Here is a 17,799-nt window from a genome sequence, read left to right on the forward strand (position 1 = left end):
GAAGAGCTGAATTTTACATTGTGTGAGTTGAAGGTTATATCTAAATTGCTAGTTTTTTACCATTGCTTTGAGGAATTTATTCCTTCCAGAAAGGAAATCTTATGCAAGCCACCTTGTGTTGATAGAAATAGGCGTGTGGAGTTGTTGTTACTATCTATCTTCCCTAAAGTCATAACTACTATTGGCAGGTCTATTTAAGGGCCAGGATATTAATTCACTTTTGAGCTATTTTCTTCTTAGGCATTTGGATTTGTAGTTTTTTTAAAGGGATAATTTGGTCTAGCTTACTATTTTATTGCATGGCCACTTGAAGTTTGGTTTAAGACATGTTGTCAACTTATCTGAAGTATTCATCACACCATTTATGAAGTTTGGTAAATGTCTCTAGCCATTATTGACATTGATGCAAATATATTTGTTGGGCTGTTTGATCACATGATTATGTGTTTTTTTTTTCTTCCCACAAAAGAGGGTCTATATGATGTAATGCTCTATTTGCCAGCCTTATCTCATAGTGAGCACATTTCTCTCTTCTGTAATCCTTAGTATAATACAGACTATTCTTAGGGAAATTAAAAAAGTTGTTTAACCTAATGGAAGAATTTGTTCTTCCTTGACATTACATTGATGCCTGAGTTCATATCCATATAAAAGGAGTAATGACTATTCAGAAAATCTACCATATTTCTTGAATAAAGGTTATCTTGTCATCATGCAACTATTAACATTACTTTAGAGCGAGAGTGTGTACTCATTTTCTTCTTTGTTTGATGCCTTGTTGTAGATCAAATTTTTTTATTGAATTAACTATACATATGTGGTCTGTCGAACAACATGATGAAAGTTTATTTAGTTGATGGTGTAGATCGCAGAGGCAAATTCTTTTTTGTTTTATAAAAGGAGATAAGTATAATTTGCCAGTACTTCATTAACATCTGACTGATGTTTATGTCATCATTTTTGTTAATGACCTTGGAAGAGCATCATTTGAACAGGTTAGCTCGACAATTCAAGTTTTACAAACAACCTTATACAAACGGTTGCCTTTTTTCTTTGGTATAACTGACACAAGACAAGTAAGTTTAGCTTCTCTAGATGCCAAAATTTTGTCTGGCTATAACATGGGTGCGACTATATTTTCAACATTTGATGAAGCACAGTGCTAGAGGATAAACTCCAAGCGAGAATTTTGGGGGTCCCAAACTGTTTAAGCCTCGACTTAGTTCTTCATATGCTAATAACAATAGGGGTACCCTCATTACTTTATTGCTTTTAATTTTCACCATTTATTATTTTCATTTTGGTCATTTTTTGTTGTATTCAATGCTTTCTTTAATTTGACTACGACTGCAAATGGATGTGATGATAAAGCAATAGATAAAGAGGATGATTCTCCAACCAAAGTGTGAATTCAGGAGTCATCCAATGCTATATTAATATTCCTTCATTTGCACATGGGTGTATACATTCTCAACACAGTTTTTATTTGCTGCTATGAATTGGACGACAAGCCCTATACCACAACAACTTCTACCTCTGGGTTTGTGCCACTTATATCTTTTTGAATCTCTATTGGTGCTAGTCGTTTCTCTTTTGATGATTGTAAGATGAGCTGATTAAGTATGCATCCATTTGATCTCATTAGTCCTAACATGGGGATGTCGTTCATAGAACAAAGCTTTTTGATGGACCCTTTCCCATTATTTTGGTTGAGCAAAATATCGATGAGGGGCAATTGCCACGCACTAAGTGAATGATTGAAGTACTGGGGCCTTCCTTTTTTTTTAGTGGCCTAATACACATTGATTAATCATTGTTCATGTAGAAATTTTTCTTTTTAATTCACCCTTTTTGGTACTATTTTCCTTAAACAATGACACTTTTTTATTTTTTTTTAAAGCACCTGAACACCAAAGAATTAGTCTAAGATTCATTGTCAGCTCCCTTCAGTTGCTGATACAATACACAACAATATGCATGACTATAATATGGTATTATTGTGGAATGATATGTGATGTGGATCCCGACTCACCTAAATTGTTGGATCATTTTGTAGTTGATGCCAATGCTACTTTAGTTTTTCTGGCACATTTTGGTTGGAATGGAATTGATAAGATATTGGGAGGGACTAAGCGAAAAGTTAATATTTTTAGATTGATGTCTTTTGTCATTATATAGACAAGAATTTCATTACTAATCTTTGTGAGAATATCAAGCTCCTCCAAGCGGCTGCTAACTTGGTGCATAATGAATTTGAAAGGTGTACCAAAGGTAGGAAACTACATCGTCACATGCCGGCTAGTATTGCAGTTGACATTGAGAGTATTTCTTTCCAAGATAAATAATTTTTGGGAGGAGATTAAGGACTTGATGTCCTGTAAGACAAACTTATAAGTAAAGCACTATAGATAGGCTTGAACTTTTAAGATAAGAGTAGCATTGCCGTGAAACCCACCACCAAGCTTTTGTTGATTCTGAGGCTACATTGACTTGTGCTATGATGGAGTTATGGACTGCTAAGCTTTAAACTCTTGAAGTGATAACAACTTCAAGATTTACGAGCTCATTTGTTTTAATGCATTTCATTATGTTTGTTTGATGTAACTTAAAATTTGTATTCTCCTACAGGCACACATACAACGCGCGTGTGTGTATATATAATAATAATAATAATCTGACATCTTTTATTTTTATGTTCTTGCATATGTGATTTGCCCCAAATAATTCATCAAAGTCTCGTAGTTGATATTGCGAGGGTGCATCTTTCACTCTAGACTTTGACGACAAATTTGCAATTGTTTTGGCCTAACTATAATAAATTGTTGAGCTAATTGAGATTAAATCAATTTATTGATTTATGTGAGATAAACTTAACAATGAAAAATCCTCATTGTAATGTGAAGATTGATTTAAGACACCATCTTTCTAATGTTTTTTTCTTTAACACACACACAGTTGCAAAATTGACCTAATTTGCCTTCATGGTTTGTTGGAAGGAAAGAGCATGCATTTGGTCATTATGCATTATACTTTGACGGGCTTGATAAATGATGCACATCAATGACCTAACCTTCAGAGCTTTTATTAGGTTGATCGTGTGATTTATGCGAAATGGACTTAATGATCATAAATCTGCATTGTAATGTGAAGATTGATTTAGGATTCATTTTTTCTTATGTTCTTTCCTTTAACACATATTCAAGAAATTGACCTGATTTGCCTTCTTGAATTTATCGGAAGGAAAGAGCATGCTTTTTGTCGTTATGCGTTCTATTGTGATGGGCTTGATAAATGATGCACATCAATGACATATCCTTCGGAACTTGTATTATGTAGATGGTTGGATTTGTTGGTCTAGTGTTTAATGAACATATTGATGATTGAATTCCTTTAGTTTAGCTCTGGGTCTTGAACAACATTAGGATACTTCCAACATGTGTTTTTTTTTTCATTAAACTTATTGAAATAAAGGATTTTTCTTCGATCAAATCTTGATTCTTGGTTAAACTTGTTGAAGGAATAAATTTGGAATGAGGACTATCCCTTTAATTTTTGCCTTGGTCCCCCACTCAATTGAGAAGACCTTCATTAATTTGGGCCTCTTGAACTCGTCAAGTTGGATACATGCTTGAGACTTGTCAGCTTTTGTCATCAAACTAATGAAACAACGACCTCTCACTGTCGTTGTTCTTTTACATGCCGTGTAAGGATAGCTATCAACTCTTGGCCATATTTGGATGTGTGAATTTGATCTTCAGGATTTTCTCAAGTCCTAGATTTGAGTTATGGAGAACTTATGCTTTTCTAACTTGGTTAATTAGATCTTAGAAACTAGGATACCCTCCTTTTTGGTTTTCAAGATCTTAGATTTTTTGCATTTGAAAATTTTCCTACTTGACTTCATGGATGATTATTGAGTGAAGATTATCTCTTCGAGTTTACCTTAAACTAGATTGGTTGAGAAAATCTCATGAATGTGGGTCACTTAAATTTATCAAAAGCTTGGAATTTTATAGATTTTGTCATTAAATTGATGAAACAGAAGCTCTTTTACTACGACTGCTCTTGTGGTTTATTGAGTGAGAAGAGTTATTTGTGCCTCGACTAGTTTTGAACCCGGATAAATGCTCCTGAACAAGGCAACTAAGGCTTCCATTAGGGAGTAGAGGAATAAGAAGCCGCCGAGGGGGAGGAGAGGAAGAAGCTTTAGGAAAGACCTTAGGTTCGGATCTTCTTAATTCTAATTCTAAAACGACTGTCGTTATTCAGCGAAGGTCGGCTGATGAATTAACTCTAATCGAAAGGAAACCTTCCATTTCGACAGGTGATATGAGGGGTGGTGACGGCGAGACTCCTTTTATTTTGGGTTTGACACCGATATATCTCTGTATGAAGAGGAACCTCGCATCGATGCATCTGGTTTTCTTGACCTTGCAAATGTCGACAATCTCTAGACCTTGAAGCCAAGGGTGTACAAGGTCCCAATCGAGATGTCGGTCGTGAGAAGATAGGATTTGGACTTAGATTTGACTCGGAAGCGGTGCCCCTCAGATCAAAATGAAATCAAGATGTGATAACTGTAAGTCCTAAAGTTAAGAGAGATGAGTTAGGTACTGGATCTGGCCTGAGCCTAGCCTCCCAGCCTCCGAGGAATCCCGATGAAGAGAAGGGAAATGCACGACAACCGATATGGATTTGCCTCTCTTCGCCTTTCGGGGGGAGTGATGAATGGATTTCGATGCAGACAGAGGGGCCCAAAGCTTTCGTCTAGAGGGATTCTCGCTTTGCCTTGATCGACTTATGAAAGGGATTAGTTCAACCGTGGTCCGGGAGTGGAGGCTCATGCAACAGAGCTCACAGACACACTGTGATCGGAAGGTTTCAAGGAGAAACTGGACAATCTCAACCCTTTTGAGTTATGTCGCATTGTCATTCGATATTAGTGATTGGGAACAACGTCAGCCCATTACTTCTCTAACCTTCACTTGGATATTGTTGTTGAAACCACACATGTTAGGAAGAAGGCAAGGGTTGCCAAGACTCGCCTTATAAAGGCTTCGCGACGGGCAGACGAAGCTGAGGCTAGCCTCGCTGATGCGGAGTAGAACCTGACGGGGGCCTCAGGGTGGCTCTTAGTTGTGCTCGAGAATGTGGAATTGTTCACAAGGGTGGCCTCATTGTGCACGGCTGAGGATCTCTCTGCGAAGAGAGTGAAGTATAGTTTCACCTTAGTACTAAGTTTGCTGTCAACCAATTAATAAGGCTTGACATGGTTGACGCCAAGTATGCGAACCTGGGCGAGTTTGCTGAGCTCTTGTTCATTCCGACACCTACAGCCAAAAAATTCGTTGGTGACTCTAGGAGTGAATCGATCGAAGAGGGGGCTCTTTGATCTCTCGCTTCTAAGATTACTTATGTTTTGTAGTAAAGAGGCGGGGAGTTTCCTTTTCTAATGTACAACTATAATTTTAATGTTTAGAATTTAATGAAATATGGATTTTTGACTGTTCGTTTCTCGCATTGTTTTTATATATTATTATTATTTTTTGGATAGTTTATGTGAATTTTGATGGCGAGTCTTTAAAATATGTCTCATATAAAAGTTTTTAGATTACTCGCATTGGAGGGGAGTCTTTAATTTGCTTGCCCCCGAGGGGTCTTTATAGGAAAAAAAAAAACCTTTCAAGGAGTGGAGTCTTTATGTTACTCGCTTCGGAGGGGAGTCTTTATGTTGCTTGCCTCGGATGAGGGTCTTTAGATTCCTTGCTCTGGAATGGAGTTTTTATGTTGCTCGTTCCGAATGAGAGTCTTTAGTTTGTTGGCCCCAAAGGGAAGTCTTTGGGTTGCTTAGTCAGTTCAAGTTCTCCGGTCGCTCGTACGTGTGGGCGGAGCGTTTGAGCTCTTCAATTTTCTTAAGTGTCTTCTATGCCTTAAGCTGCCTGTAAAACGTGTTCATGGTGTACAAAAATTAAAGAAATAGAGTAAAAAATGTCAAAATGGAAGTTCTTTATTATCTTCATTCATGTTTGTCCAAGAAGTCCTTTAAGGAACGAATTGTTTGAGATCATCTCTGCTCTAGGTTCTAGGTTACACCATTCCCCATATATGTCTTGAGTTGTTATGCTTCTGGGGAGACTCTCCAGCTGATGATGAATGACCCTGTCCATGTTTGGTCAAGTTTGTCGACCGCTTGTCCTCAGGCGGCTGGTTGGGTTTTTTCAGGACAAAGTCCTCTGTAGTTAAGGATTTTTCTCATACTTGTTTGTTGAAGTATCGGGCGATGCGCCTCTTAACCTCTTCGTGGCGAAGAGCTGAGTCGGTATAGACTTCTTTAGTAAGATCAATTGTAGTGTAATCCCTTCATCATTGATCTCTTGCCAATTCGCTCCTCGTCGAAGGTAGAGACCATGACGGTTCTTAGGCTGTGAAGGTTGTATTCCATTGACAACGCTGCCTCCATACCGTGGGTTAGCGTGAAAGGAGTATATCCTGTTGCCATTGAAGGTGTCGTTCGGATGACCTATAGTGCCGATGGCAGGAGGTCCGACCAGCTTCTCTTCACCCCTTTAACCTTCTTTCTTAAGAGTTTTAGGATAATTTTGTTGGCCACTTCAACTTGATCTTTGATGCGAGGATGTACATATGCAAATTGTAGGTTTTTTCTCTGGTACTAACATAAATCTCTTACGTTTTTATCGGCGAAGTGTGTGTCGTTATCGGTTATGATAACTAATGGCAACCCATATCGATTGATGAGTTCTGTCGAAATAAAATTTCGTACGATGGCGGCGGTGATTCGAGTGAGCGCCTTGGCTTCTATCGAGTGAGCCCCTTAAGGGTGGAAACGACCCAAGGATATCTAGTCCCCTAGTGGCGAAGGGCCAATGTTGTTATAGTTCGCAACTTGCAGGCCTGTTCTTGTTTTAGGGGGACTGTATTTTTGGCATTGCTCGCACTTTCTCCCAATTTATTCTGCGTTCTTCAGGCAGTACAGGCCAGAAGTACCCTTGGCATTGTATTTGATGAGCCAAGATCCTCCCCCTGAGTGACTCCCACATTCGCCTAAATGTACATCCCGGAAGATGCTCTTGACCTAAGGGGAAAAGAAAAACTTTTCAAGGAGGGTGCCTTTAACCTCGTCTTCTCTCATGCATGTTAAAGACAGAGGTAATTGATCTTTTAAAGAACTTTCCTTCCATCATTTAGTACTAAATCGCTTTGATTTTAAAATGCTTCGGATTAGTGACCACGTTCGACCGTTTCCCATTTTCCAAGTAACGGATGTATGGGCCTATCCAACTTCTCGGTATTTCAGTTGATACTTCTATCGCCTCAGATTCTTCAATAGTCGACCGGATCAATCTCTGAGGAGTTCCTCTTCCCAGAAGGATGCACTTGGGCAAGAGGTCTACTACTTGGTTCTCCTCTTGCTCGATGTGTTCGATTTTGAAGTATGCGAGCTTTCTGATATTTGTCTTTACTTTGTTGAGGTACTTGGCCATCACTTTGTCTCGAGCTTCGAACTCTCCGTTCACGTGGTTGACTATGAGTTGCAAGTCTGATTTTACATGAATGTAAACGCTCCCATATCGTATGCGAGGTGTAGGTCATCGACTAGAGCTTCGTATTTCGCTTGATTATTTGTGACGTCAAACTCGCAATTGACTAATAGTAGTGTTCCCCGGATGGATTGCTTAAAGCGAGTCCGAGCTCTAAAGTTGTTTTGTCTGAAGCTCCGATGGTATGTAAGATCCATGCATGATCCTTGGCGTGCAATCCTTGGTTTCGCTCTCCTTTGTTTGATTCGTGTGCTTCTGGGAAATTCGCTACTGCTTGAGCTTTGATTGCTGTCTGAGGTATGTAGGAGATGTCAAACTCGCTCAGTTCCACTGCCCATTTGAGCCGATCGGAGTGTTCTAGTAGAAGACTAACCTGGTTTTGGGGTTTATCATGACTCAACTAGTATAATATATTGGAATTTGCTTCCCAAGTTATTCTTGGATTAGTATCGAACTGACCGCTTTGGGCTCAACTCTCAGTTATTAGGAGAGCTCTCATCCGACTTTGAGCTCTGAAGAAATGGCAGAGAAGCCAATGACTACTTGAGCTTTTGGAATGCCTGTTCGCATTCAGCGAACCATTCGAAATGTTTAGTCTTTTTCAAGGTTTTGAAGAATGTTGTACACTTGTCGCCCAACTTGGAGATGAATCAGTTAAGGCTCGCTATTCATTTGGTCAACCTCTGCAACTCCTTCATGCTTCATGGGGAGGACATGTTCAGCAATGCTTGTACCTTTTTTGTTTTTGCCTTGATACCTTCGATGGTCAGAAGGTAACCTAGAAACTTTCCAGTCGAGGCTCCGAAGATGCATTTTAGGGGATTTGGTTTCATATTAAATTTTCTAAGGGTTTTGAATGTTTTTTATTAAGTCTTTTATGCGTTGTTCAGTCGTTTTACTTTTTACTAGTACATCTCGACATATACGTCAACATTTCTTACTTTCTGTTTTGAGAATGTTAAATTCATCAGTCGCTAGTAAGTAGCCCTAGCGTTCTTAAGCCCAAATGATATTACATTATAGCAAAACACTCCCTCCCAAGTGATGAAGGCCATCTTCTCTGCATCTGCATAGTGCAACTTAATTTTGTGGTATTTTGAAAGGGCATCGAAGAAGCTCATCGCAGAATGTTCGGCGACTGAATCTACCAACGCGTCAATCCTTAGCAGCGGATAACTATTCTTGGGGCAAACAGTGTTTAGGTTGGTGAAGTCGACGCACATTCACTATTTCTCGTTGACCTTTTGCATCATGAATTGGTCGGATACTGCACTTATTGGATGTAACCTGTATCCTTCAGTTTTTTCTCCTCTTCACAAATCGGCTCGACCAATCTAGTGGCTGACGACCTCAGCTTTTGCTTTGCTAGTTAGGCGGCAGGGTTGACTTTCAGTCGGTGACAAATGATTTCAACTGAAGCTCCTAGCATCTCTGCGACAGACTAAGCGAAGACGTCTCGGTTTATCTTGAGGGTCTGGACGAGTAGATCGACTATGCGTCAAAAACTTCAATGATAAAAAAAATTTAACCGTCTCGTCGTCCGTAGTGGGGATTTGAATATTGGTCTCTTTGGTCTCGAGGCCTCCTCTCTAGCTTTGCAAGTCAAACGATTCTTGGTCGGCGCTCTTACTGCCCGAAGGTAACATTTTCACAACTGCTCCAAGTTTCCTCAAGCGGTAATGACTTCTCGTCTCCTAAAAATCTTACTGCTACATGGTTGGTTGATGTAATTGCATGTCGATTGTTCAGCAGTGGTCGACCGAAGACAGTGTTGCACGTGGGCGGAGAGTCGACCACTAGAAAGTTTTTGGTTCTTGCAAATTTCTTATTTCCTTCTCCGCAAGTGGCTGTCAAAGCGATCACTCTGAGGGATTCTTTCCTGTCGCCTGAAAAATCATACAGGGGGTCAGATGATGTCGACATCCAGCGAGCTTGCCAAGTTTATCAAACATTGTTTTGAAGAAAATATTCACCGAGCTTCTAGTGTCCTTGAGGATATTAGCAACCTGGTCGTCATTAATCATAGTTGTGACGACGAAAACGTCATTGTAAGAGTTTCCTTTTTTTGACAAATTTTCATCTGTGAATGTGATGAGGGATGTGTCGTTCGACGTGGGTGGAGAGCAGTTGCTCATAAATCTCTTATTCGGGTTCTCTTCAAATTGGAGCATCGGGAAGATTTCCCACCTTTTCCAAATATCGCTGATATTATTTCCGCGAACCGAATGACAATAATTCAAATGAGTTCGTATGGGACTGCACCAGCTGGGGCCTTCCCTTGCCGACGGGTGTTTTGCTTTGGAGACCACGAGTTGTTTTAGTTTTCCAACTTCAATCAAATCTTTGGCAAGCCTCCTGAGGTGCCTACATTCTTCGCTATTGTGGCCATGATCTTTATGATAGGCACAAAACTTGTTTGGGTTCCATGTCGAACTCCCGACCCTCATCAGCTAATGCTTTTTGTAATATTGTTTATCCTGGATGGCTTCCACTAATTCGGCCATCAAAATCTTTAGTGGAGTCATTTTGGGTACCTCTCGCTATGTTGGCGGTCGCTCGTTGTTATGAGTCATTCGTTAGTCAAGAGATCGAACCCGATCGTATCGGTCGTTGCTCTTGGCGCTTCCTTTTTTCCTGTGTGGCTGGTTGTTTTCATAACGCGGACGGGCGGAAGGACGAGGACCTTCTTTTACTCTCCGATCGTTGTTGCCCTCTTTTTCAATTGGGGATTAATGGTCTCCTCTTGGTAGTTGTCGGCGTATTCCTCCACAGCAATGTGATGGTTAGCCATTTCCAGTAACTCACTAGAGATTTAGGCTCGTCTAGGCCTATGGCGTAATTGAAATTTTCTCCTCTTACTCCTTGCGTCAGGTCAGTTTGTGCAATCAGGGGTTTCAGATTCTGCATCTCCAACATTTCTCGTCGGAACCTTGTAATATCAAGAAGAGAGTCTCTCTCTCCCTCTGTTTGATTTGCAGCAAAGCCTAGGATTTCTTTCATGGCTTTTGTGCCCTATTGAAGTGGACCACAAACAACCTTTTGAATTCAGTGAAAGAAGGGATGGTTCTCGCCGGGAGGGTGTTGAACCACCTGAGGGCCGATTTCCTCAGCTTGCTAGGAGCAAACAAAATTTGAACACGTTGGTGATTTTCAATATGCTGACTGTTGATTTGAAAGCGGCTACATGGTCGGCTTGGTCGGTGAGACCTTTATAAGAATCGAGATTGGGGTTTTGAAACTTCTTCGGGGTTTCAACCTCAAAGATTTGCGGGAAGAATGTGTTTTCGGCACGACAAAGGACCATGGTTCGTGCAGTACGGTGTCTATCTACCGGAGTGGATCCGACAATGTCCTAGTAGTGGGAATCCTCTTCCATTGGCTGTGACCTTCGACCGTTGGGCACCGGTCCTTCTCTTCTAACTGGTTCCTCATGTCCAACATTATCCGCTCTTTCATATCCAACATTTGTTGTCATACAATCTCTCTTGTGACATCCATGTTTACTGCTTGACCATGAGCTTCTTCTTGTGCTGCAGTTTCTTCTCCGCACCGTGTTCTTCTTGTTGATGACATGATTCCACGCTCACTGCCCTATTTAGGGTGTTGAGTCCTAAATTGTTTAGCAAATCACACCTGAGGAGTAGAGCTTAGAAAGAATGAGAGGAAGAGTGAACGGTGGAGTGAGAGCATGTAACCCTTTATTTATAAAAGGGTCCCCTATTTATAAATATCCCTATTCATATAAGGGATATTTGAAATGTACAATTAAATCTAATACCCCTCGTCTGAAGAAGAGGTACATGGGTATTAAAGTCTTTTTTGCAATTAATGCTTACAACCTTGTCAACAGAATAAATTGCTCGAACGAGGGAACTTTCGATCATTCGTATAAAATCCCTTCGTTCGAAATTGGTGGGTCGAATGACATAAGGATCGCCTAAGTGTTTCTTGACTGAACACGCCTTTTGTTTGACCTAGCCACGGTACAATCTTCTTTCTTCGTCTGACATAGGGTTTCTTCCTTCGTTCAGTCTATTGCGTCGATCGGGCAATATTTACAGACGGCCGATGTGATGAACCTTTTACAAAGTTTTTTTCTTGTCTTGGCATTGATTATGAACTCACAAGTCGAATTACTTCCGTTGATCTGGTCTTCGCGGCCTTTGACTGTGGGCCCCTCTTCCTTGACACATGTCCACGTCCTTCAACCTCCTTTAAGATCCGTGCTGACATGATTCTGTCATACAGGTAGAATAGTTTGGATAAATGTAAATTTTTGAATGATTGTAAATCGTGGAGTTGGAGGTAAGATAGAGGTTCTTGAGGAATTTGAATTTGAACTATACTTAATTTTGTGGACGTTATTAAATTTTATTTAGGGTTTCTCTGGAGAAGGTAGAAGAGGGTCTGCTAAGCTTAAGAAAATTTTGTGTGGAATTATTGTTCTATTGAACAAGAACTTTAGGAGCAGTAAAATTATAAGAATCTAAAGCTTTGAATCAAATATTTAACGTTTTTTGATATTTTTTTGTGGACTGTGGAGTTTTATTTCTAGGTTAATAATATCAGATGTATTTCATTTAATTGTAAGTTGCCTTAGAAGTTCAACACTTACTGTTAATTCATTTAATTGTTAAGCTACAAAAGCAACTTGAACAATCCGATGATGTACTTTCTTATTAGAGTTATGGATAATATTAAATCTAAAGCTTGTATGTTAGGAGACTTGGTATTAGGTAACCTAATTAGAGGAGATCTAATTATATGGTCTTTTCTATATTAAAACATTTCTAATCTATAGAGTTATGAGTGTATATAAATATGTAACATATGCTTTCAATTGAGGAATTAGAATATAGGAGGATTTCGCATCACATGGTATCAAAGAATTGTCGAATCGTTCTTGTTTGCATCTTTTGTCTTCTTTGTTAGTATTTGAGAATCATTCGTCTTCTGCCCCAGGTCGTTCCTTAGTGTTTATCTTCTTTGAACGACGTCGCCAGCAAGGGCATGAACGACTTTGTCTGCATCCCAAGGTGACATCAACTATGTTGTAGTCTTCATCTATGTGTCTGTGTTGTTCAACTTCATCTGCATCGACCTCACATTCAGCTTCGTCTTCGTTCAACGTGGGCTTCGTACAAAAGCAATTTGTCTGCTTTGTCTTCGACATCTTTGTTGCTTGTCATCTTCCTGTTCGACTTCGTCAACTTCTTTGACTGCACCATCACTCTTCATCTTCGTCTGCTTAGGACGACTATGCCGGCTATTTTGTTTGGCTGCTTTACCTTCTTTTTTGTTTGACTTTATCAGATGCTTTTTTTGGCTTCTGCGTCACCTTCATCTGCTTCATATGGAGTTTGTCTCGCCCTTCGGCTCATCCGTACTTAATCTCATATTTGGCGATAATCATGGTTGTGGAATAGAAATATGGTGTAACAAGTTTGGTCTCATCAGTTGTTGAAATTTGAATAAAATTGTGAAACTCTTCTTAAGAAGTTTTTCTTAAGAGAGTCATCTCATCGATAATCTCCCAGCTGAGATGATTTGAATTATTTTAAGTGGATGGGAGTTGATGCTCAGCTTTTGATACAAATATAAAACTATCAATCCTAATCAATCTGGCATATTACTCATTCTCATTGTGTTAAAGATGCGATGAAGGAATTGAGATTTGTGTTTGTTGGGAGAGAATATTTCTTGAATCTTTGATGTATGCAAGGGGTTCTATCGAGATGAATAACACGATCAATCACTTAACATGTATCACATGCACTTTAAATGTGTTTGGGAAGAATTAAATGCATTATTTCTCTTTAGTATTAATGTCTGGACTTAGCAGACTCTAAGTGAACAAATGACTATTTTGAGTTATGCAGTTGACCTCAACTCGTAGTATGAAGGTATCAAATCACAGATTCTATTTGATCCATGAGTTACTACGTTAAGGGAAGCCTATACTAGGGTGTTGCGTACTATTCCGAGTTCTCAGACTTCATTCATACTACCTTGTGCTCTTGTTAGCCATAAAAATACATGCATCAATAAATGTCAGTCTCAGAGCAATTATGGCAGTAAAATGCCAAATTCTATAAATCAAAGCTCGAGAGTAGTTTGCTACAAAGAAAATGTGTTAGAAGTTGCTAAAAAAGAATCAGAAGAGTTTTAGATCACAGTCAACCATGATCATTACTAATGAAGCCTTTCAAAGTCAGACTCTCGATTTTTGCAGATGAATATTCTAAATTCATCTAATTTTAGGAAGCACCAAGAAATCTGAGTCAGGTGTTGTCTCATTTCCTCTTCCATATAATGATTCATTGATTTTAGTGCCACAGATCGCATGACAGGTAATCCAAAACTCTTTTTCACATTTCATAAATATCTTTCTTTCAGCACCTTGGCAGATAGATCATCTCAAATGTTCTTGGTGCTAACACCATTTATATTACACTTACACTGCCTTTAACTTATGCAGTTAATTTACCTCAATTGTCTTTTAATCTTGTCTTTGTTAGCAAGATTACAAGTGCTTTTAATTGTTGTATCTTATTCGTCCTCAGTCATTATTTTTTTCGAAATCTTATGATAAAAAAGATTATTTGTAAAGGACTAGAATCGGGGTATACATTTTGGATACCAAACTACCTCCACTCATAGTTTGTTCCAACACTTTATCTCCATTTTAGGTTCATTGTCGATTAGGTTAGCCATCACTGTCAATGATAAGGAAGTTATACCCTATGGTTCAACAATTATCATCTTTAGATTATGAATCATGTCAATTTGCTAAACACATCTTTTATTTTTTGTTCTTAAAAGTAGTAAAAGAGTTGGTCATAATTTTGATTTGTTTCATTCCAATGTATGGGGACCTTGCCATGTTTCATCTAATGATTTTGATTTTTTTTCACTTGTTGATAATATTTTTCTTATGACTTGACTTTACTTTTTGAAATCGTTCTTAGTTATAATCACCTTTTCAATTCTTTTGTGTTGAAATTAAAACCCGATTCAATATTTCTATTTACATTCTGAGACGTGACAATGTCAAATAATATTTCTTCGCACATTTTCAGATATACATGTCACAAAACGAGATGCTTCAGTAGTCATCTTGTGTCGATACTCCATCCCAAAATAGAGTAGCTGAAAGAAAAAAATAAACATCTTCTTGAAACCATTAAAACTCTTTTGTTTCAATTTAATGTACTCAAATAGTTCTGTGTTGATGCAGTTTCTACTGCATTTTTTATCAATTAGATGTTTTATATCATTTTACAGAATCAGATATCATGCTATGCTCTATTTCCAACCAACTATTTCTTTCCCATTGAACCACATATATTTGTGTGTACTTGTTTGTTTGTGACAATTATTTACATGTTTTTAAATTGGACCCTAAGTCATTAAGGCTTGTATTTCTAGGATACCCTCATTTGCAAAAAAGGGTTTTTTCTCTCTCAAACATGCACATGATCTCTGCTTATGTTACCTTTCACGAACAAAATTCATTCTTTGGTAACATCATTATCAAAATCTTCACAAGATTTTGATAAGTTGCTAATGTATCACAGTTGTTGGATTTTTTTATGAAGATTATTATTTTCTATTTTTAGGATTTAAATTTATTGGTATGTCATAATTTCAGTTTAGATTTTTATTATGGTGATTTATGGCTAATTTTATTGCTTTTTTAATTTGTCAGTCATCCCCCTCTATTTATCTTGTGATCTTCTTCTATGATTTTATAGTTTTCCCCTCCCAAAAATCACATGGTATTGTCAACATGTTCCGTCCAGGCTCTCTTTCATGACCCTCGTCATACATTATCGAGTATAGCTCAGTTGGGAGGCGACGACTGGACCACAACTCTAGGTAATACTTCGCAAGGCAACAACAATTAAAGGCCACGGGTAAGTCAATGACCAGATCACAGGATTCAGAGAACTGGATCGCAGCTGGGAAGGCATCGCTAGATCGCGACTGTGAAGGAACAACTTGATCACGGTTGGGAAGGCAATATAGTCGTGATTAAAGCTCGCTGGGAAGGCTATGACTGGATTGCGGCACTCAGAAAATGGAATTGTGACATTCAGAGACTTGAGGTGTTCTTTGTCCTTCCTCTGTCATCGGTAATGCGAGGCTTAGCTCTTATCCAGACTAGAGTGTTTCTTGTTTTTCTTGAGGTAGCCACTACATGTAGGCTATTTTTTCTCAGATTTTAAGGATGCGATACAAATCATCAATGATGACAAGAAATCAAAAAAATTCTATGATATCGACTAGTTCCAATAATTTTGAAACCATCTCACCTCACCTTGTAGCTCCTCTCATGGTATATCGACTAAATATTTTACTCGGAATTTATCGCCCACCTCATAGTTATGAAACTTAATGGGCATAACTACTTCAAATGAGCTCAATTCATAGAATGGACGATCAACGGGAGAGACAAACTTTGTTGTTTAATAGGAGAAATTCCAAAACCTATTGCTAGTGATCTGAATATGAAAAATTGTGATCCAAAAGTTCTGTAGTGAGGGCATGACTTATCAACTCCATGGAACCTACCATAAGAAAGCCTCATTTAGTCCTTTCCACTGCTCGGGATATTTGGGAGGCAGTTCGAGTTCTCTAGTCAGCTCGGATAGTTCTTCGCAAAATTTTTAGTTAAAAACTCAAATTCAGAAATCTAAACGAAATGATTGTGATGTTATTATATATTACAATGAGTTGGTATCATTATCAAAGGAACTTGATCAATGTTATGATGACATTTGGGAGGATTCAAATGATTATGTTTGCTACAAAAAAAGAGAAGAAAATGACTGGGTCTACATTTTCTCAGGGGGCCTTAATCGGAGTTTGGATGAAGTCCAAGGTCGAATCCTTGGTAGGAAACTTCTATTCTCAATTCGAGAATTCTTTTCTGATGTTAGATGTGAGGAGTCCAGAAGAAATTAATGTTAGACAACATCGAATCGTCTGGTAATATTGAACATTAGAAATTGACTATTGTGTCAAAAAGGGTTGATACTAACAAAGAATGGCAAAAACAATAATGGTTCGAGCATTGTAAAAAATCAGGCACAAAAATGAGACATGTTGGAAGTTCATTGAACCTACAAATTGGAAATCCAAATCCAATCACGAAGGTGGAGCTTATCAAGTCTCTGCTGAAGAAACTTAGGAGTCATCTGCTAATTCGAATGCAATCCCTTTCACCAAGGAGCAATTAGAGCACTTGCACAAACTATTCCATCTCTAAAATTATCACTGACTCTGATTTTCTCTTAAGTATAGAAGGATAACTCTCTAACCACTATTTAGCTGATTCTCCTAATTTTTCTCATTCTTGAATTATTGATTCTGACACAACTAATCCCACGACTGATAGTTCTAAATTATTTTCCTCCTTTAAATCATATGTAGGCAATAAAAATATCAAAATCGTCAATAATTATCTCTATGTAATTATCGGGATAGGAATTGTTAAACTCTCATCGTTTTTAACCTTTCACGATATTCTCCGTGTTTCTAATCTATCGTGTAACTTGTTATCCATTAGTAAAATTACTGTTGATGGTCAATGCCAAGCTATCTTCTAATCTTCTTGTCGTGAATTTTAGGAATTAATCTCGAGGCTTTATGTTAGATTTAAAGATCGTATATTGAGAAGCTTTATATTAGATGACCTAATTATAGATCTAATTTCAAGATCTTTTATATATTAGAAATATTCTTAATCTATTGAGATAATCTTCCATTCTTCTTGTTGTGACTTTCAGGAATTAATCTCGAGGCTTTATATTAGATTTAAAGATCATATATTAAGAAGCTTTATATTAGATAACCTAATTAGAGATCTAATTATATGATCTTTTATATATTATAAATATTCTTTATATATTAGAGATAGGAGTGTGTGTGTGCGTATTTAAAGATCGTATATTAAGAAGCATTACATTAGATAATCTAATTATAGATCTAATTTCAGGATCTTTTATTTATTAGAAATATTCTTAATCTATTGAGATAATCTTCTAATCTTCTTGTTGTGAATTTCAGGAATTAATCTCGAGGCTTTATATTAGATTTAAATATCGTATATTAAGAAGCTTTATATTAGATAACCTAATTAGAGATCTAATTACAAGATCTTATATATATTAGAAATATTCTTAATCTATTGAGATAGGAGTGTGTGTGTGTGTGTGTGTATATATATATATATATA

The 17,799-nt window shown here is 38.0% G+C and overlaps 1 protein-coding gene across 8 annotated transcripts in view; it reads left to right on the forward strand.

Moving 5' to 3' along the window:
* Positions 1 to 17,799, forward strand: part of LOC110023014 (protein LHY-like) — a 41,110-nt gene that overhangs the window by 20,059 nt on the left and 3,252 nt on the right. For 4 of the 8 annotated variants that reach the window (XM_020722211.1, XM_020722216.1, XM_020722212.1 and 1 more), the window contains exon 5: positions 996 to 1,076. The exons of 1 other annotated variant lie outside the window; for it this stretch is intronic. In XM_020722211.1, coding sequence (XP_020577870.1) covers positions 996 to 1,076 — 81 coding nt within the window. Of the gene's footprint in view, positions 1 to 995; positions 1,077 to 1,160; positions 1,250 to 1,518; positions 1,541 to 15,545; positions 15,695 to 17,799 lie in introns of those variants that run through there. 3 more of the 8 variants (XM_020722215.1, XM_020722217.1, XM_020722218.1) reach the window with 3 other exon arrangements.

This window comes from Phalaenopsis equestris, unplaced genomic scaffold (genome assembly GCF_001263595.1).
Source record: "Phalaenopsis equestris unplaced genomic scaffold, ASM126359v1 Scaffold000204, whole genome shotgun sequence".
NCBI lineage: Eukaryota > Viridiplantae > Streptophyta > Magnoliopsida > Asparagales > Orchidaceae > Phalaenopsis > Phalaenopsis equestris.